Here is a 22,668-nt window from a genome sequence, read left to right as displayed (position 1 = left end):
GAAATTTACCAGGCTTACAAGAGAACTTCCATGTATATATACCATACCACTAATCTATCTATAAGCAGAGCAACTCTTATTGCACGCACCATGAAGCTGCTGTGAGAGAGTCACTGCACACACTCAAATGACCTGTTCAGGGCTGCCCTTCATTTCAACATTAGTAGAAGGCTGATGGCTACTTCTAATGTGATACACAGGGGTCCCATTCGTGTCCTCTTATAATGCTGGACCTAATAGTTATGAAGCCCAACAGATTAACTCTGCATATTATTTTCTCACCTGTCCCAAATGCAGACAAATCCAAACATTTCCTCAACAGCATCCTTTATGGATAGAAGGCCTCCCAGCATTTTAGTTTGCAAAGAGCACTCTGTACAGGCTGCTACTCTAAGGCCTTCACAAGTGTGAAGACAGTAACTCTTTCCCTATTAAAAAGTAGCTGACTGGAGGACAATTTAGACGATCAAAGCATAGATCCTTCTTTGTGTCAGTCATCATTTTTGCCACAAATAGTTTTTCTAACGCAGAACTGTTTATCTGGACTAGGAAGGTCCACACGATAGTAAAATAGCTGTCATACTGAAAACAAGAGCATGGCTCATTCATTAAACTAAATGAAACAGAAGTCCCACATACCTAGTGGTAATTTAAGACCCTAGAGTAATTTAGCAAGAGTAGTATATTAATACCTGCATGTTGACTAACTTCCAAATCAAATCATTTTATATTCCACTGTTCTTACAAGGAGATAGTACTGGGGATTTCCTATTTTCCTTCTATTTTCTATGGTACACACAGAGTGTAAGCCTGTTTAAAAACTATTTCAATGCTCTAGCCTAGATACAGATGCAAAATCTGTATATAATTTATGCTTTCAGAAGAGTGTTTTTTTTTTTTTTTTTTTTTGGCAAGTCCTTAAAGATGCTGAGTCCTGCAAGGAAACAAATTCAGTAAAATTTTCTGAGATGCCACTACAACCATAAGAATTGTCTTCTCTATGAGGTTATGTATTTGCTTCAAGAGGATCCTAGAGGACTAAACTGAACAGAAATTAAATAAAAGATTTATCACAGATTTTTTTGAAAAATCTGTGATACACAACGCTCAAACTCATTTTTGTCTAGCACCCTTCAACTTTATGCACTTATAGAAGGTAATAATGTTACTAGGCCACAGATTTTGTTATTATCCAAGAGTTGAATACAATCAAGTCACTTTTTCTTTCTGTGATGACCAGTTCAAGTTGTCACAGAACTGCGCCTCAGAATCTCAACTTTCATCAAGTTAAATCTTATTAAATTTATGATAATATAAATAATACCCTAAATATGAGCACACAGCACTGTCTGAAACAGCTGTAGGAGCTACTGGAATCAGAAGTCAGTGGATTTGAGACTGTACAATCAAGAATTAATTCCAGGATGCCAGACCATTTGGAAATTTTGCTGCACAGCTCAGAATACTAGCGCACCCCCTGAGCTTCATACTAACAATTCTATAGTCACAATATGCAAAGTGCCTGCCATGTAGCATTGCTTGGGCACAGACCAACCACTTTCCCTTTTTTTTTTTTTTTTTCTTTATTTGGGAAGCATGGCCCTGGCCAGTAACAACAGGAAACCCTGGATGATGATGATGGTCAATCCAAAAGGGTTTTATTTTCAAAAGAATATTAGAATATTACATTAACGTAATTTCTGACAGTTCTAAAATGTTATTAACAAAGGGAGTTCATCACTTATGTAGGCTGTCCTTTATGTCTAAAAAGCCAGAAGTAGATCTTGTGAGCCAGAGCTCTATTTATAACCAGAGGCAAATAATAATAAAGAAAATTTGAAAACCTACAGTAAACAACCTTTATTTTTTTAATCTGTGGATGTGTAACAATCGTTCAGCAGAGACACAGATATGCAGACAGTGACCACCGGCACGGAACCCATCAGCTCTTTCCATCATTACCTTTTACAGGCTCATCAAAACATTCCCTAGACTCACTGGCCAGTAGAGAAATAAGCGAGAGCAGGGGCTCTCTGAAAAGGAACTGATGAAGCTACCTACACACTCCACTTTACCTGGGACGCAGGGGTGACGGTTAGGCAAGGCCAGGGCAGGCTGTACAAACACATATTTCACAGTGAGGAAAATCCAGGAAAAGTGGTAAGGACGAAATTTAAAGTTCAACTGTGAAAAACACCATTGTTGACCTGTGAATCATCAAATATTTTCAGTTATAAACTGTGCTTGCATCTGATGTTTGGACAAGAAAGAAAGATAGAGCAAACAGATGCAATAACTAGCTCTGCCAAGAAATTAAATATTTTTGCTCCACTGTTCAAATATCCATACTAGAAAGTACCCAGGGCTTCCAGTGTTGTTAAGGCTATTCAGTGTAAAAAAGAATGAAACTACAGATATGGAAATAGTAGCACGGACATTTACTGAAAATTGAAGTCAGTTTGTATTTGTAGCCTGTAAATTTTCCTTTTGTAATTTTATATAATTATATTTGTTTGTTACTTTTGGGAGGTTGTTAGGTAAAAGAACCAAAGAATGACTACAACTTCTATACAGTATTCAAACAGTACCATGCATTTGACTGACTACGTCACAGCAAACTAATTGTACTGCCTTCTTCCCCAGCAGCAGAGGTATAAAAGTGGGTAAGTTTATACAAATATTGGTTGTGTCCTGTAAACTTATCCCAAATACTCTCATTTAGATTATTTATCATGGAAGGCCTTTTACAGCAATGCTCTTTTATTATGCACAGATAAGCAAAATGTAGCAATCTCTTGACTAAACACTTGATTAACAACCCAGTAAACAGCTATGTTTTTTTGTTTTGTTTGCTTTTCTTTTTTAAATTGGACAGTACATCCTATATAAAACTAGAGATTAGATAAGTCACTTTTTGAAATGTTCTTGATGAGTTCTCCATGCTCCTCTTTTCTCCTTCCCATCTTTCTAGATAATCCTTTTTAAAAGCTATATCTGGTGTATTTTCATAGCATTTCTAAGACATATAAACAAAAGTCCAGGAGTCCACATTATAACATTCTTAGTTATTCATTGAAAACAGGACACCAGGCCTAAATAGTTAACTCACCCATGATTAATAGAGGACTTTACTCCCAGTAAAAGGCTCAAAATTAAAGGGGTTTTAGGTGTTTATCAGTGGCTCCTGGTTTAACAATGTAACCATTTAAAGTTAGATTAAACATCCAAATCAAACTTTTTAAAGGACCTATTTGTTTTCCACAACTGACTTAAGACTCTTCTTAATGAAGTCTCATTTTCAGAAAAGCAGGAAGGCCAGTCATTCCGAAGATATTATTTGCCAGGCTGAAAAATTAATAACTTGTTTTGTAGGGTTTGGCCATCATCATGTAGAGACAGGTGGTGTGACACTTATAGTAAATAACTGTAGGCAGGAGGCTCACAAGAGGCAGGTGTATATGACTACCTGTTCGTATGCAATTCTTTTCCAGCACACAGAGCATGGCTAAACACCTATCTACTAACTGTGTTTTGAAGAACACTTGTTGAAGGAAACATACTCATTTTCCATTTCTATTCTGAAAATGAAATTAAACACAATGATTTGGATGAAATTTCTGGCTCTAGAAGTCTCCAAATCACATAGTGCAGATAATGGTTACATCATTCTTCCATGTTCAATTTTTTATAGTCTACCCTAAGTGTCCACTGTTGACCGTTGTCAGAGACTTCACATCAACCCAGACAGATCCTTAGTCTAACTCTGCTTGGCCATCTTACACACTCAAGATATTGAAACATAAATACATGTAGGTATGTAGCATGGGTAAATAACTGGAGTTATTTGAACCCACTGTAAAGAGTCCTGATTTTACTTTTTCTTCTAATGGATATAAATTAACAATCTTTGTATACTCTGTCAGCACAGAACACACAACTACACAGTAAGGAAAAATTATGATGAAAGCTTAAAAGATATTCTGAAGATCTGACAACTAAGCAAAGGAAACTGATGTTCAGGAAGGTCTGTCCATTTCCATAGCTGGCAAAAGTGACTTTTGTTTGAAGATACTTAAATGCACATAAATGTCTAGCAGGCTTAGTGTAAACAGCTGAATTTGCATTTAGTTTAATGCAAGCAGACAACTCACAGTTACTGGAATTAAAAGCAATGAAACTTTTTAAAAAGGTATCATCACATGGTCTAGCAGCGCTTCCTGAGCAGGATGCAGCAAGAAAAAAAATGAGTTCTAAGAAAACACAATTTAAAAACAAAAAAAAACAGCTTTTTGCTAAAATGAAGTGTGGTGGCTTTTTGTTTGCCTTTGTTTTCTGGTTTGTTTGTTTTTTTTTTTGGTGGGAGAGAGTGGGGGAGGGGTTGGTTATACCTGTACTGGACAGGTTGGATTGCATTTTAAATTAGAAAATAAATAAAGTAAATGGGAGACTGAATTTCATAATGATTGAATGAGAATACTGCAGCTTAAAAATCACCTGTCACAGTTAAATTTAAAGTACAATTAAGTACAGAATACTTTTCAATAATTTTTAAAATATAACAGATTTTTTTTACTGCAATTTAGGCCCCATGAAGGAGTGCAATGTAAAGCCCATAATCAACAGTCTGAACAAAACTTAAATGTTAAAGTGAATTATGCAATGTATTACTAGAGACTGCAATTATATTCCTAGTACACCATCTAATTTGTGACTGACAAGCATTTAGTGAGGATAAGGAAATGCAGGAAGCTGATATTTATATTAATTCACGTTAATTTTGTGATTTGTGACCCTAGAAAATTTTAAAAATAAATAAATAGAGGCAGCAACATGTTTTCAAATTACTACAGAAAAAGTAATCCCCACACGCACCATCCAAACAATTTTACAGCCAACAGACAGAACAAAACCACATGGAGGATATATTTTTTAATTAAGTGCAATACAAAGACAATAATGGTTACCCATACGCAGTCTAAACAATTATCAAAAGGGCCTCAGCTTTTAAAAATAAGTCATTTAAGAATGGCTTACTGTTTTAAGCATAGGCTGTTTCCAATTATAAAAAGAGCTTTTAATTAAGATTAGTAAAGTCTAATTCAAGCTATAATTTGGTTCCTTTAGTTAGCAAATGTCTATTAAAACTGAGCAATTAAGGCTAAATGGGTTGAAGCATTTAAAGCACTCCCCCCAGCATCAAATACTACAATAGAAAAGACCATGTCAGTGACTAATTCAGACCAGAAGACATGTATTTCCATTAGGTTTTATATTTCCTTGCTGATCATAAAGTTTGCTTAAGAATCCATTAGTAAACTAGATTTTCAGTGGAACTTAATTTTTTTATGTTTGTATATTATGTAACAAAATATAAACCACAAATTCTGCAACCTGACACATATAGTATAATGTTTACTCCTACAATGGCTTTTCTCCCTTAATTTTGTATAGTTCAGTAATAAAAATATGTACTAAGCTTCTCAGTAGCACATCTCCCCCTTTTAATAATTATTTTCATACCTGGCATAAGGGTTTTGAGCACATATGTTGTGTGTACTTCTGTCAGGTAAAGAAGAATACCAAGATTTGTACTTACATAAGTGTCTTTTAACGCTTTCCCTCCCCACCTCCCACTTCCCATTTTCACAAGTTCTTCAAAGACTGAAATTCTTCATGCTTGGAATCATCATTGAGATCAATTTATTCCATTGAGTTTAAGCAAAAACATCTGAGCAAGCTTGAGGCCTGTAGTTGTGAATGCATGGCAGGCACCCACACATTTCCCCAACCAGCTGTGGCAGCCCCCTCACGCAGCAAGACCAAACAGCAAACCTCTCATACATTACCTGGGGTCTCCTGGACTCCCCACAGGCACACGGACCCTGTCTTAAAAGTCAAATTGCATGGCCCAGACACTAGACTATCCTTTCCATTAAGCATGAGACCTACAGAATATGGTAGGTATTAACAGGATCATTTAGGTGGCTTCACAGTTACAAACACTAGGATTTTCTGCAATGAATGGTGACTAAGAGAAACATGCTGGTCCTTTCAGAAAGGATCCCTCCAACCCTTATGTTCAGACTCATCCTAACTCAGGCATTTTATCAGGTAATCCTATACAGGATAAGGATTGATGTAGTATTCCCATTGCAGAGCAGGCTACAGCAACTGCTTGTCACCTTCCTTACGGATCACAAGACACTTGCCTTGAAAACTCCTAAAACGTACCGCCATTGTCTAATCATAACATCAATATTAATGATAATGACTAAAAACTTTACATTTTTATGCAGTACAGGAATGTCTTCCAGTAAATCTGTTCTACTTGGATACAGACTAACACACAAATTTACAAGCTGGAGTTCCTCAGGATACTTAAATATATTATGTGACATAAAGAGACAAAAAACTACAAAGTGTTATTTCTGCTTTTATTAGCACTGCTTTTTCCTGACCTTTTTAAAATCCTTTTAGACTTATGTTTCATACCCTCCAAAGTACATTATGTCAATAAGTTATTCTAGAAAATGGATGCAATTCCTGATGCTATCCTGAATAGATTTTTGTGTGCTCCCTATTCAGAACAAATGCTAAAGCTTTTGCTTCATGAGACCATATGTGATACAATCAACTGATTTTCCTTATACAGTTCTCACATATCATTCAAGAAGAATTATAAAAATATTTCAAAACAGAAACAGTGAAAGGATGTAAAGTGCTAGAGGCAAAAAGAACTCAATTTTTATTAAGGTTTAGAAGTGACTATTAACATAAAACTTAAGTGACAACACTTTGGATTTTATCCATACCACAAAAAAAAAAGTTGTTTTTCCTCATCAACTGGAATGGCTAATCACATTATAAACAAAAATTTGAGGGGGTTGTTTTTATTAAGCCCCTGAGAGAACTGTAACTGAGAAGTTCTTCCATTCTGAAGCCATAATCTCCTTAGATGTTAAACTGTTTGTATACAGAATGAGCTGCTTCCATCTTCACGTAATAAAACAGTCTATACCTAATGAAACAGACTACACCAAAACAAGCCATTTTAGTCTTCAGGTTTTCATTTCAGGAAAATAGGCTGAGGTTGTCTATTCCTGCCTTATTCTCTGGCGTGCTCTTACAGGTCAAAACAGTTACAGGTCAGAGTAATTCTGGCAGCCCTCGCTCCCTCAGTCATTGCTTGCACTCCGAGTATGTCCACACACTTCAGTCTTAACAGATGTAAATTCACTGTGCAAGGAATTCAAGCTAAGCAAAGGCCACAGGGCTCCACTTGCACAAAGCCAAGCATGGCACAACAGGCTCTGCCCTCCAGTAGCTGAACAGTTCTCATTTAGCCTCCCTAATGAAGCAGTTTCATGACTTCGGATCAGTCTGAAACACAGGCCAAGCAAGACTGCCTTTGCCCAGTGTGCCCAATTACCCTTGAAGAAATCCTTTAGCAGTCAGAAGTAGGAGCAGTCAGCTGTTCAGAGCACATGCCTTTCTGGTGCGTAATATACCGAGGCCATTATTAAGGATCGCGTGTAGCATACCACTGCACAAGCAACAACTGGGATGGTTTAAGAGAGACTGGTGTGAGGAAGGAGGACGTGGAAAGAAGCACTCCGATAATTTTTATCTTTAGACAAGTTGGAATGAATCAGAAAAACATACGTTTCTGAATAAACTCAGAATTTGGTGCTTCATAGCTAGAGGCACATCTCAAAATCATGTTTTTTATGTAATCATCTTCCAAGAAAGTTTAGCAAATGGAAGAAAACTGCAAAAAGAATAAAGGCACAACTATGTTCAGTAAAAGACAAGAACATCTCTAGAGTATAAAGTCAGATATCAAACTCCTGCATACGTGCTGACTAAAAAAAAAAATAAATATGCACTACTCACACTCTCCATCCAGCAAAATAGATATGCACTTACTTCAAGCATGTTATCACTGTAACAGGAAGACTATTTGCTTAAAAGCTTTCTATGTAGCTTCAGCTTCCAGATAATGAAAGCAGAACAAAAGCAATCCAGTAATTTTCTTCTGACAACAGCAAGAACTTGAATGCACAGCAGTTACGTCATGGAGTACTTTCAGAGATGATACGTCCAACGATATGTCCAACAAATATTTACTTCTGCAGTGGTTCCCATCCTCTGTTCTTTAAAGCACATTCTACAGTAGACCCCTCTCCAGAACAACACCAAATCACTATCATCAGTATCCATATTTTTTTCAAGTAAAACATTGATGTTCTTTGAGCATGATGCCTTATGAAACATAAGGACTGACAGTAGTTCATGCAGACTAAAGCATGGGAGCCTCAGTACGCTGAGCTGAGCTCTCTCAACTTAAAATTGCTAATCTGTTAAAAAAATATTACAGGAATCAGAACTGGTCATTTAATCCATTTAATATATCAGGTTCTGTCATTAGTGGTTGTACTCTAAAACATCATCAATAGCTGTGAAATCATGATCTTGAATTTGATGTTATCTATGGGGCAGACAACACCAAACAAACTGCTCGTTTTAAGCACTTGGTTCAGGTCTAAAGCACCTGCTAAACAAAGGCCTTATATCAGCTCATTAAATGATCCAAAGACTTTTTTTTTTCTTTTCCTTCAACAGTGAAGAAAAAATTGTGATATTCTACAGCTCCAGAAAAAGTGCACTGCAGTAAGTAAATAAGGTGATATCTTCAATTTAGTAAAGCACTTAAAGGGAATTAGTTTAAAGGGTAACATCTAGTATGATTAAAGCACACATTAAAGTACTCTGATGAATCCAGGCACGTGAACAAAATAACTCTTCAAATCATAACATAGATGTATTCCTTCTGTTGAGCATCTTAAATGTGTACGAAAGCCTTGAAATTTCAAGGTAGGCTGTCAAAATCAGTTCTTATGTGCCAAGTATTTATATATGGGCTACAATTTATCATGAAAGTTATTTGCTTCAAACCAGGTCTTCTTTCAACTGAAATTTATATACCAAAATAACAAAACCGAACCCACAGAGGTGCTCCCCACCTCCCCCCCAAAAGTGATTATATGGAAAAGTCACTGCTTTAGTGCATTTTAAAAAAATCTCCCCCAATTACTTGAACAAATTTTGTGCTCTCATATTTTTGAGCAACCTCCTGAAAGAAAGCAGGGAGCATTCATTAGGTTTCTGGGAACAGAAAAAGCTGACAAAGATACAGAGCTAAAAACTCACCAAACAAAAAAATAACAATTTAAAAATAATTTAAAAATAATCATGATCAAATAAATTCACAAGATAAATTACCTGCTGAAATTTAGGTAGAAACTTTCAAAAATGTCTCTCTCTGTCAGTGTTTTTGCAGCCTTAGGCTGTAGTTTCAGAATACAATTACTCCAGGAACCAACCCAGATTAGGAAACCTACTCACCTTTTCCGCCATTTCTTTCAGTTACTATAACACAGTTTAATGCCTTTTCAGTGTAGAGCTGCTTACGGGGCCATGCTGTAATCCTTTGGTTTTTCTTCCTTTTTTTTTGGGGGGTGGTGGTGGTGGTGGTGGTGGTGGTGGTATTTCAGTGATATTCTTCACAGTATAGCCCTGCCTCAGTTGATGCTGTGTGAAAAAGCATGATCAAGCAAACAGGAACTCCCTAAATCAGTGCATTGAGAAGATTGAGAGTATTATTCCTTTTCCCAACCAACTGTACATGTAACTATCTGCTCTATTTTCCTCCATCCCAGGGCTAGTTAAGCTAGGCAAGACTTTCCCTCTTGTTATGGCTCCCATTAATCCTGGTCTAGAACAGGGTTGGGTTAGTTCCACTAGTACAAAAACTGTATCCATCATCCGTAATTACAATTACTGCCTCTGTCCTAATAGTATTAGAGAGGATGCTACCTGGCTCAAATGCAGAGGAGACAAAAGCCACACTAGCAGAGCTTATTTGGGCAAGGATTAGAGAAAAAGCAGAAGGTCACATTTCCCAATTCTTCTTCTGTCATTTGACCAAAGGCTCCCTAACCACCTGATGCATCAGTGTATGCATGCATTTTGATACTGTGTTGGATACACATGCTTACAGCCCCCCCCAATCAAATGAAAGCTGACAAACGGTGGCAAACCATTTGGACCGATGTCTTTCCAGTCAGCCGTCTGAGGAAAGAGCCATGAATCTGTGCGGGCGTGAACAACAGGGAAAGGGCTGAGGGACAGGTGAACTCTGAGATGGCAGTGAAGCCCAGAAAAGAAACAGAGAAAAGGAGAAAAAAGAAGAAAAAGGTAAAAAAAAGCTACAAGTTGATGGGAACTATTTTGATCTGAAGATAGAACTCAAGAGAGAGGACTCATAAGGGGTCCACAGCCAGCAGCTACCAGTTCTCCATTCCCAGGAGTCTTGCAATAGGACATTGGCTCTCAGAATAATACTGCTCTAATTGGAATAAGCAACTGAGATAAAGGACGAGGCAGGGAAAACAGAACAATAGTTTTTTAAAAGGCAAAAATGCACTAGGAATGGACAAAAGATAGAGAAATGAGATTTGCAGGGAAGTGACAAGGTTAAGGGACAGCTAAATAACAGAATACACAGGACAACAGAGACAAAGGCTGCAAGGGAAGAGACATCACAAAGGTGCAGGTAGGAGAACAAGTCAAAGTAAAGAGAAATACAGAAATTGAGGAAAACTGGGCAGTGTGTGGCAGACATTTAAAGAATGAAGACAAAAGAAGGACTCACAGACTCTTACATATTGAGCTTAGTACAATCTATTTATGCTCCTTCATTTTATTATAATTTTTCTGGCAGATAACTTATACTGTATATTTGGGGAAAGGAGAAGTTCCTGTTAAATACCAAGTTTACATCACCATCGGAGGCCACCCTGGGTTCTGCAGCTCAGCAACTGCTGAGACTGATGAAATTTTATATATATTTATAAGTTCCCAGAGTACCCATAGACCATCCAGCAGACAGGGAGCTTATCAACTATTTAGAGAAGTGTCCTTGGAAAAAAACATTTTTTCCAAATCAAGAATTACATGTAATGCTTCTGAAGAATGAGACCATATTTCTATCTGCATGGTATTTGTTTATGCAAAATGCAGTGAAATTTGTATCCAAGAAGTATTTCTAAAAAAAAAAAAAAAAAAAAAGAGAGAGAGAAAGAAAAAAAAAAGAAAAAAGTAAACGTTCTTTTCCAAAGTAAAAATGGAAGATTTCCAAACTGGACCACCAGGGGAGCTGTTCACTGAAGTAGCATTATGGGCTCCCAGAAAGTAGCTCTGAAAGGTAGGACAGGGTAGGGCGTAAAGGTGAGAGGAGAAAATAAGAGCATGCGACTCATGGGGACTGATGGCAAAATGAGCAGTTAAACAGGTCGGGCCTTCACAACTAAGGGTTTTGTTGGATAAACTGCTGAACTAAATCAGAAAACCAAATCAATCTGAAAGAAAAAAAAAATCTAAGGCTCAACCCTGGCCAAAACAAGACCCCTAATTAAAGGAAAAGGGTGAAAGAGAAAGGAAAAGTTACCATAAGCTGTTAATTCACTTAGGCTGTAATAAAATTCTGTTTTATTACAGAATGTTCTCAAGAGTATTTTCTTGTTTGCTACTCCTTCTCCATCCCCTAAGCAACTCCACTCCCTGGAGTAGTTCAGAAAACTGGCAAGCTGCGAATTAAGCATTAAATAGTACAAGATGGGGGGGGAGGGGGGGAAGCACAGATAGAGAAGTCCTCAGAACTGAGTTGTGGGAGATGCCTTTATCAGCCTAAACTGATGCATCAAGTTAGCCAGTCAAATGAATATGATTTACAGAGAAGAAAAAAATGAGTTACTAGCTCGAATCAAAGAAGCTGGTTTATATTTTTCCTCCCCCACTTTTTGACAACATGTAGTGCTTCAATCTAGAAGCTGCTTTTGATGAAGTCAGCACAATGGCTCACCCAGAGTAAACTTATTATCTGTGTGATTAGAACTGGGAAGATCTGATGCTGAAATAAAGATCACCACAAAACTGGGAGATGGCGGATCTTTTCCTCCGGGCTTGGATAGGCTGCAGCAAGCCAACAGGCAACAAAACAGGCATTGCAGGCTGGTAGCAAGAGATCTCATCCAGGCAACACAGCCATTATGGGAGGGCGATGTGAAGTTCCACAAATGATATTAATGTTATTGTTAATGTTTTGTAGCTGGAAAACTAGAAAGCAATGCAGATTCAGTACCTAATGTTCACTATCGACCTCAAGAATACTGTACTACCAGTTCAAAAGTAATTAAATCTGTGTCAAAGTCTCAATCACTAAACAGATCAGGTCATGAAATGGTTATAGAGAAAACAACAAATTAGAATAAGGATATGAACCAATGATGAAACAATATTTAGGAATAACCTGCACATTTCATCTTCCTGCAGCTTTTCAGAATAGGTAAAGGGTGTAGATATATGTCCTCAGAAAATTGTTTGTTCCTCTGACAGGTACATAGCAGGATATTATTGATGGATATTATTGGTGGATTTGACCAAACCAACTTCACAAAGCACCTTCTTATAGGCAAGAACAGTAAGACTATGGATGCAGTAATAATATTCAACCTGAAATGCATCAATATATCCAAGATCCTAGAAGATGACCTTTCCCTGAGGAAATAAATTCACCTTTCACTGCATTTAGAAGTATTATCAGTCAGGAAGAAGTCACTTAAGCTGCCCTGTTCAGTGGCAACACTGTTATTCAGCAGAGTGATACAGACAGCTCAAGCTTGAGCCCACTAGAGTAGTGTGATCATTGAGATGCTTATGTTTCAAAAACCCAAGGACGAGAAACAGTGGTTATTTACTCTCACATGACTTCACTGATAAGGAAAATCCACTTAAAAAAAGACTTGCTGAGAGTGGACTGATAGGACAACATTGGTCACTTAAAAGAAATGGGTATGACCGTTCCATTCACAGAACATCCGGAATCCCTGCACATGCTTATCTCTGCAGATAGGAGGAAACTTCAGTCCAAATTACTTGACCAAGAGCTGGGAAATGAGAACCCTGAATTGTCTTGTGCTACTTCCAGGCTCAGAGGGGCTCTGTGGCAATATTTGGAATCGTCTTTGATGAGCATGAGAAAAATATGACAGATATTTGAAAGACTAAAGTAACATTACAATCCAATGAGTGAGACCAGCTTCTTAAGAAAGATGAAATTGATGAACAAGATTAAAATAGTAAGAATAACACTAAGTCAACCTTGGAGAAACAGTCATTATTGTTCAAATAAGAGCAATGAGGAGATAAATTTTATGTACGTATTTCCAATTGCTAAGATTTGTTTACAATTTTTAAAAAACAGATCTAACATACAGGTATAAGAAGAAAGTTGGCCTTAGACCCACAAAATTACTGAAGATGGTAAAGAGTGGTTTATATATACAATTTCTGATTCATTGTACATGCAATGAGTTGTTCATTTTAAACTTTACTGTATTGCTGTAAACACCACGAGTAGTTTAAATTTTGGGTTAGGAACATTACTGCACCTGCAGCATGAAGATAGAATTGTGTGTGACATTCCCAAGAATCTCAAACATTCGCTGAATTAAGAAAATCACTGCCCTGTGGTTTCTACTTTATTAGGATTCCTAGTTCCAAAAAGGGCCTTTAGTTAACAGTTTAGAGACGATCTTTACAGTACTCCCTGCTCTTCTGTCTGCAACAACAGACTGTGTCAAAGACAAAGCCAGACACCACAGAACATCAATGGAAATAACACAAAACCTAGGTATATAAATACAAGTATTTTTCCAGACACTGCACTGAGTATTTCCGTTCATTGTACACAGACAAATGTTAGGAGCTATGGAAGTAATTGCAGTGAGCAGTGTATCAGCCCTGCATGAGGAGGAGCCTTGCTAGATCGCTCAGCTCCACATTTTCCAGAAGACTCCTTCAGCAAAGCAGCCCTTAGATGGACCCAGGAATTCAGAAGGGACAATTAATTACCAAACGGATGCATGCAGAATATATTGCGCTGTGGGGCATACATCTGTGAATGATGCAGGAATAGTTTCTTTTATTTTGAGACTGTATCATGCTTAAATCCAGCAAGGTCCTATCATTGGGATAATCAAAAGTAACAGCCCCCTTTGCAGATTACCATGACCATCTGCCTGTTTACCTGGAATGATTAGTTACATTAGGAAAGGAACTACAAGTATGTCAGCACACAGCAAACTTACGTAAAACTGCACAGGCCTACCCAACTAGCAACTATGCCGTATGCTGCTGATAGCGCTAATTTCCAACACAAGCAAAAAGCTGAAAATCAGCCTGTAAAGGCAGACTCTGCCAAGATGCTTGTCATGGTACATGTACGTCGACCTCAGCGAGAGGGCAACATAAATAATGTTGCTGATGTTGTTACATTCATAATGTAATAAACTTCATAATTCATGCATTCATAATGTAATAAACTTCACAAAGGAAAAAGGCTACAGCTAAAAGATTCCATACAGTGAGTGAGCATTTCTCTTCTGTGCAGAGTTCAAGAAGCATGGCAACTGTGTGAGACCAAGTATAAGAACTGGAGAGTACTTACACAAATGCTACAAAAGACAGTAGAAAGAACGTAACAAGAGGGAAATCTTACTCAGAAAGGTAAAGGTCAGAGCAGAGTTTTGCAACCCAGAAGCAACAGATCCCAGTAAACGTATCTTCAGGAAAAAATAAATAAATAGAATCACATCCCCCCAGTCATGTCCTCTATATAGAAAGAGGGTCCAACGTATAAGGTACCGTCTAAAAGAAAAAGAAACTACAGCTAGAGCAACCCATTGACATTGCAATCACACTGACAAACAGTATGCTGAGAGGAAAAAAGTTTTAAATCGAGAATAAACATGAGACACTAACTGGATATAAAAGGGGCACAGATAATCATCAACCACAAATCATACAGAGTTTTTTAACCACTAATGGTATGAGGGTTTGGTATAGCCTTGTCTGAGTAGCAGGGGCAAACAACCAGTTTTCAGAGCTAAATCCCTTCATAAACTGATCAACAATAGAGCTCACTATGACAGCAAACATGTAACACTGGCATTAGGGACATGGGAGACCCTCTTAAGCCCTAAGGAACTCCCAGACTTGGAATCCGTTTGAACTCTCTGGATTTTTCTGTTTTGTTGTAATTTTCCAGTAACAACTGGAAAAAGTTGAGATACCAACCTGAGTGGAGACCAAAAGTTAAAGTAGAGAAGATAAGGTCACTGCATTTGAGATATTGACTAAAGTCATGACACAGAAAATGTCCAAGGTAATAGCACATATACCACCGTCATGGAAACAAAATCAATTTCAGTGAATAGACTTTATATGTTGAATAGAAATGGGCAATTGAAAGCTAATATGTTTTTTCCAAGATTGCCTGGACTGGACACACTATTCTGTCCCATGGAAACCCCAGCAAGAGAATTTGTGGTCAATGGATATTGATATGTTATATATGACACAGGGAAGTATTATCATGGCAATAGTAACCACATGGCTTGACAAAAGCATAGCAGATAGCGTTTCGCAAAAAAAGTAAACTGAAATCTATGGAGGGAAGCAAGAAACAGGACACACAAGTTTACATGGCAAGGTTTTGGTAGCAGGGGGCCATAGGGGTGGCTTCTGTGAGAAGAATCTAGAAGCTGCCCCATGTTAGGTAAGGGCCCTGCTGCTGACCAGAGCTGAGCCAATAAGTGATGTTGTTTGCGCCTCTGTGAGAGCATATTTAAGACAGGGAAAAAAAAACGCTGCGTCACACAGCAGCTGGGAGAGTGAGAGGAGTGAGGAACAGCCTTGCAGGCACCAAGGTCAGTGAAAAAGGATGGGGAGAGGTGCTCCAGGTGCCAGAGCAGAAGTCCCCTGCAGTATATGGTGAGGACCATGGTGAAGCAGGCTGTCCCCCTGCAGTCCATGGAGTACCACGGTGGAGCAGGGTTCCACGCTGCAGCCCGTGGAGGAGACGATGATGGATCAGGTGGACCTGCACCAATGGAGGCTGCGGCCTGTGGAGGACCCCCGCCAGAGCAGATTCCAGGCTGGACCTGGAGCCCGTGGAGAAGAGACCACGCAGGAGCAGGTGACCTGGCAGGAGCTGCTGCCCGTGGAGGACCCAGGTCGGAGCAGTTTGGTCCTGAGGGATGGACCCCATGGTACAGACCCATATCTAGAGCAGTTCTTGAAGAGCTGCTGCCTGTGGGCAGCCCACGCTGGATCAGTTCATCAAGGACTGCATCCTGTGGGAGGGACCCCACAGCACAGGGGACAAGAGTGACCGAAAAAGAGCGGCGGCGAAGAAGCGCTATAGACTAACCATAACCCCCGTTCCCCCATTCCCCTGTGCCGCTCAGGGGAAGGAGGTGAAAGAGGGTGGATGGGGGGGAAGGTGCTTTTAGTTTCTTTCCTTCGTTTCTCGCTTCTCTAGCTTGTTAGTAATAAGCAATAAATCTTACTATCTTCCTATGCTGGGTCTGTTTTGCCCGTCACAATAATTACTGCGCGATCTCCCTGTCCTTATCACAACCCTTGAGCCCTTTTCATCATATTTTCTCCCCATTCCTCTTTGAGGAGGGGGAGTGAGAGCACGGTTGTGGTGGAACTCAGCTGCCCACCTGAGTAAAACCACCACAATGAGGAAAGAGCAGCTGTCCTGTCTAGAGAAGCAACTGTGCTCTGTGGAAAGAAATTCGTCAGATGGTTCAGGCAGGGAAGGCTACAGAGTAAAAGGAAAAAAAAAGGAAAAAAGATAAGGTAGACCTGCGAACTGAGAAGTCATCCCTAATCCAAAGAAACTCTAGAGAAGCCCAGTCCAAAGACATTCTGGGAGAAAAGCAAAGTCCTGAAACAAATTCCCCGTTAAAGGAATTTAACAGATGGTCAAGAAAAAGTTTCATTTCAGTATAATTACTGCTAAAGCTCTCTGCAAGTCCTTAAAGGAATGTTTCTGTCTTGTGCAGTTCTTCCTACCCTTTAGGTCAGAGCAGCAAAATATGCACAAAACCTTGCACAAGTGGCTAGACCCTACATTTCCAGTCACAAGAAAGGCATGCATTAGCCCAACAGTCCCACTTTTTAAATTATTCCTCTTATTTGAAGAAAAAATATAAATACACAAGAGTACACAAAATACATATTCCCATTCTCAACATATTTGTTCAAACATGCTACATTGTTTTTATAAAACTTAAGAATCATCCAAATCATATTAGTTCCCATACTCCATCTTGTTCTCCAAAAATGGATTTGGAGTGAGTGAAAGCAATATTTAAGACTGATCTTTAAAGTAAACTAACATGCGCACCTTTCTAAATTAATTGTAGTATCTCAGTATATTCCAATAAATTTTGGTAAGCCCCCAGTTTAGATTAAATGTGATAACAGTGTCATTTCTTCGAGGTCACTGCAGCATTTAAACTGCTATTCTGCTTGTCTAGTAAAGGCTGGCTGTATAGGACAGCCGGCACTATAAGGGAGTTAGTTTTGCCATAATGAATGTTCTTTAGACATGAAGCAATACAGGTAGTTTGCTACAAATGTCAGCAAGAACTTGATTAAAGACGCACATTATCTTTACAAAAGACATTTTTTTCTCATAGATAACTAATTAAAAAGCTTGTTTAGAAAAGATCTGTTATGAAGTCCCTGAATAATTTAACAACCCAGCTTTGGTATTTGTACAATGAAAACCGTTTGACATATTTCATCTATGTTATTACAAGCACAGTCACTTTTATCTTAAAAGTGAATTTTTTAAGGCTGATTATTGGTGTTGTCTTGTGATGGAATATTGAATACCAATCCATACTGCCAGTCTGTTTATTTCTGTAGGTCTGGAGTACTTGACCTTAAGATGCAAAATAAACCCATGCTATGTGAACAGCAGGCCTAAGGCAGATCTTAGGTCTGCCACTGACTTGTGTGATCCTTCCTTCACCTCTATGGTTTTAAGAAGGACATTAATGATATTTGTCTGCCACTGAAGGGATATTACTTCAGTAGCAAATTTTCAAAGTACTCCAGGATCAAATTAAAAGAGACTATATTAAGTAATCTAAAATAAGCTTATTTCATGCTTTCCGTTTATCCCAATGTCTGATATTAATCAGAAACTTCAGATTTAAAGTTGATGAAAAATCTTTAGAACTATTACTATATTACAAAAAAGTCATATACAACACACAGTAATACCTGGTTTAGACACCTTATATTTATTTACCTAAACACTGAACAATTTAAGATACACACAGAACATGTTGTAGACTGTCCCAGCTTACTTTACTCATCAAGCTTGTCAGACACTAAACACCATCAGATACAAGAGTTTGACATCAGCCACGGAAATTCCATGCCTCTGTACATCATTCTGCAGGGAAATCTGAATTTTACTACTTACACAACTCTCTCTATTTTTAAAATGAGCCAAGGTAAGCCAGGCAAAGAGAAATTCATTTATTAAATAAGCATGAATACCAGCCAGGTCTACTGTTAAACAGAGCTCAACAGCTGAAATACAAGTAGCTAAAGCTTAAGGAAACTTCTGATGTGGAAAACCAATACAAGAAGTACCAATTCTGAGAACACTGCAACCTCTACAGCTGTGGCCTTGAGTGCATTTTCACTGCACAGAGCTCTTTCCCTGAAAGGGACGAATAGGGGAGGAAAATATGGTGCTGAACGATTATTCTGTCTGTTTGCAAGAAGGAAATTCTGGCTTTGAAATGAACAGCAGCTCAGATACATTAGAGCACCAAGAGATGGACAGTAGGAATTTGTCAATTTAAACCCAAGACAGAAAAAATATGACAACCACAAAAATGCTTTATGAGGGCACTTGAACAAACACTTTGGAAGTCCATGGAGAATAATATGTGGTTTCAAATTTTTGTAGACTTCAGCAAAGTCATTTCTAGGTCTTTAATCTTTTTAATGTACTGGCCATATACATTTTGAAAAAAGATTTAGTCTGCAGTAGAGAGACTTGGAAGAATTTATATAGCTGCTAAGTATCTAAAAGTGAAAAAAATAACGTTGCCTCTTTTATTTGTAAGGCATTCTGCTGTGGTTACAATATTCCTTCCTTTCACCAGAGAATAATCTCTTTGCTGAGGTTCAATAAATGAGTTCACAAAATCTGAAATACGATTGTACACAATGCCCTATAAAAAGGGATAGCTTTTTTTCCCCTCAGTAAAATGGATGATTTAGAGACACACAGAAGCAAAACAACTTTTCAAAGTTTAAGTATCATGAAACAGTCCTTTCTAAAACAGTAAGCATTACACAGACTCAAAAATACACGAGCGTGACACACGTGTAGTGCCAACGCCAGGCACGCTCTGGCACCCGGTTAAGTTGTGCAAAAGAAGCACAAGAGGGCACCGGGCTCCCCCCGGGTGAGGGGAGCGAGGGGCGATGGCAAATCTCTGGGTGGCCACACAACCCTACCCGTGCCTCCGAGGGCCCCGGGGACAACCAGCGGCTGAACCCGCGGCACCACCGCCATGGGCAAGACCGGGACAGCCGGGGGGCGGCTGCTCCCCACGGGTCCCCCCGGCCCCAAACCCGCTCGGTGGCTCCACGGACTTCCCCGGCCGCTGCCCGGGGTACTCCGGAGCCGACTCGGTGGGGAAAAAATCGCACCCCGCCTTTTTTTTTTTTTTTTTCTCCCCTCCTTAAAGCGGGCTGGAGGACGCGATGCTTGTGACGGCGGACAATTAGCGAAAGCAGCAGGGGGATGCTTGCCAATAAACACCGAGATTTGAGGTTAAGCAGCTGTAAATCTGCATTAATCGTTTCAGGAATTCAGCTATTTACAAAAGCTTTCAAAGAGCAAACAAATAAGTAGTAGGAGGGGAGGAAAAGGGGAGAAGCCGAGCGGTCCTTACCTTCACATTGTTTCCCTTCGCCTTTATAGCCTGGCTTGCAGATGCATCTGTAGGATTTTGGTGTGTTTTGGCATATCGCATCGATGTGACAGTCATCTGTAGCTTCTGCGCACTCGTCAACATCTGGAATCACAGGATAAACCCCAGGGAAGACAGATAAGACAGGAGACCTGAGACACAGAAAACCTCCATGGACACCCTCCCTGCAGAAGCTCTTTGCTTGCTTGCCGTCCAAGTGTCATCCTGGAAGTGAGAACACCTAAGGCTAAATGATAAACAAGCCGATGAGTTATTCTCACTAAGTCTAAGCACTGCCTTTTGCCGTCCACGAACCTAGAGGGGCTCTGTCCCACGTTTCTGCTTTAAACGATCATTAAACTTACTAGAAATTAGTGGCTGTTGTATAGGTCTGGTGGTGGAGATGCACATCTCGGTTAGATAAAACAAGCGAGTATTTAAACGACCCAAAAGAGGAGAAGAAAATCCCATTTGCATGTTCTAGCAAAGAGACCTCAATTTAGAAAGAGATGCCCTAGTTTAAATAGACTATGCTGGCAGGGGAATGCGGGAAATGAACTATTTGAAGAGCAAAACCACACGAATCCTTTTTATTAAGAGGCAAAACGTAAATAGATGGGAAACCGTGTGAGGCTCGGTAAGTTTGAGCAGAGAAAAGCAACCTGCGTTAACATTCCCGCCCCCCCCATCTCCCCGACCACCCCTAACCCGGGGGAAAGGGGCCCGGAGCCCCCTCGCCACTGCCCGGGGATGCCTCCCGGGGGAGCCGGGCTCTGAAAGGGGGGGCCCTGCCCGCTGTCCTTGCTTTCAGGGGAGGAAAGCCTTTACAAACATTTCAGTGACGGGTATTCGTTTTCTCCCCCGGCCTTAAAGAGGCTGGGGGGAGGGAAGAGGATGAGAGCAAGTCGAGATTTGGTAGTCGTGGGAATGTTAATGAAGTGAACATAGAAGGAGGGAGAGGGGAGGAAAAAAAAAAAAGGCTCGGACTAGGCGCACCAAAGTGAAAGCGGGTTTATTGTCAGCTTCAAATTCCAACGTTAATCGGTTCCGAAGTGCTTGCTCAGGCATTCCCAGCGCTGAAACACGGATCCTCCGAGGTCCCCGGCAGAGAAGGGGGCGATGGGGGAGCGCATGCAGCACAGCATTGCGCCCAGAGGCGCACAGTGGCACACCGCAGGGCTCCTCGCAAGAGAACTGCCTGGACTTGCCTTTTTTTTTTTTTTTTTTAAAAAAAAAAAAAAGGAGAACAATTTTCTCCTCCTAAACGCAGAGCGTTGTGTTTCCTCGAGAATCGCCGGGCTGCTGCACTCTGTTCCCTTCTTTCTTGCCCGTTCGTTTCTTTGAACCGCTCAGCCGGTTCAGACCTAGCTATGATTTACGTGAATTCGCTTTGGGGGTCCGAGGGTGTTGCCCAGATGAGACACAGATCCAGTCAAGTACAAAAAGAAAAGAAATTTTTTCTCTTTTGCCTCCAAACGCTTTGGTTCATACTTTTGACTCATTAAACCGGCACCCATCTCCCATCAAGATCAGCAGAAGTGACAGCTGGACTCTTTATAATGCCATCAAAAATCCGAACTGCATTGAGCCATGGGGGACATTTCACAGCAACCAGAGGATGCCTGAGAGTCAGGCGTGAATGCCAATGAGTCAAATGAAAGAGCAAAACCAAATATGAGCCCCTGCTCTGCTCCACATCTCACGTTGCATTTCGGGAACTTGAAGAACTTCTACACTCACTCCGTTCATTTCGTTGCATTTAAAGTCAGTCTGTTGCATTTAAAGTCAGCATTTAAAGTCTGGGCAAAAGAGAATTTCTTATACCCCTTACCCTCTGCTTTACCTTGAAGGATTTCTCCTAGCACAACTTTAGAGACTACGTACACATCTTTAAGAAATTACTCCTGGCTTACAACATTCCTAGGCAGATTTTTTTTTAAAACATCTGAGCAAAAGCTTAATATCATTACTACTATTAGACAGATCCGAGCGCGGTTGTTAAGAAACACCAGGTTAATACGCAAACAGGGAAAACCTGAGACGATAGAGCAGCCTGCGGAGTCTCCGGGGCTCAGCACAGATTTATCTCGCAGGCACTTAGGGAACTTTTTCTCCCTAGCCTCTCCCCCGTGAGTCCCTGGGCTCTGGCAGTGCCAGACGCGATAAAACACCTCCCCACCGCAACCTGCGGCAACCCCGGCGCCTCCAACAGCGAGCAGCCACCTCCCCGACGCCTTCAGTCGGGGACGTCGGGTGGGCACAGCCCCCCCGGTACCAGGACCCCCTCCTCTTACCTGCACCCCCGCTGCCTCCCGTCAACCTGCCGGCCCAGGCGAGGGCGAGAAGCAAACAGCAGCGCCACGGAAAGCCGGCAGCGCCCATGCTACCGCTGCGAGCTCCGACCCCCGGTGCCTGCCTGCGCCGTGCGGGACGCGCTCGGGGCCGGCCGCCGGCGCTGACGCCCTGGCAGCGCCCCGCCGATTCGCCGCCGCTCCGGGGGCGGGACGGGGCCGGCCCCTCAGCCTGCCCCCTCCCCGGCCCCTCCGCCCCCTGCTCTGCTCCCCCCCGGCTTCCCCTCGGCCCTGTCCCCGCTCGCCCGGGGTCACTGACGGAGCTACCAGGGGCGGCTTCGCCCCTCGCCCCGGCTCGGTCCTTCCACCCCAAAAATTTCCCATCCGAGAGGGGCAAGGCGCGACGCCGCAGCCTTCCAGCCCCAGCATTTCCAGCAGCTGGCACGCAGCCCCCG

At 40.6% G+C, this 22,668-nt stretch overlaps 1 protein-coding gene across 11 annotated transcripts in view; it reads right to left on the bottom strand.

Annotated features, from left to right (window-relative positions):
• SCUBE1 (signal peptide, CUB domain and EGF like domain containing 1) overlaps positions 1–22,417 on the bottom strand; it is a 213,891-nt gene extending 191,474 nt beyond the window's left edge. For 4 of the 11 annotated variants that reach the window (XM_035540958.2, XM_035540957.2, XM_035540964.2 and 1 more), the window contains exons 1-2: positions 22,217–22,409; positions 19,905–20,027 (exon numbers count right to left, since the gene is read on the bottom strand). In XM_035540958.2, the coding sequence (XP_035396851.1) occupies positions 19,905–20,027; positions 22,217–22,304 (211 nt within the window). In that variant the 5' untranslated portion in view covers positions 22,305–22,409. Of the gene's footprint in view, positions 1–19,904; positions 20,028–22,216 lie in introns of all 11 variants that reach the window. The other 7 variants (XM_035540960.1, XM_035540959.1, XM_035540963.2 and 4 more) reach the window with 3 other exon arrangements.
• Between the last annotated feature and the right edge of the window lie 251 nt (positions 22,418–22,668).

Source organism: Cygnus atratus, chromosome 1 (assembly GCF_013377495.2).
Source record: "Cygnus atratus isolate AKBS03 ecotype Queensland, Australia chromosome 1, CAtr_DNAZoo_HiC_assembly, whole genome shotgun sequence".
Classification (NCBI taxonomy): domain Eukaryota; kingdom Metazoa; phylum Chordata; class Aves; order Anseriformes; family Anatidae; genus Cygnus; species Cygnus atratus.
This window is presented reverse-complemented; position numbering and strand designations above follow the sequence as displayed.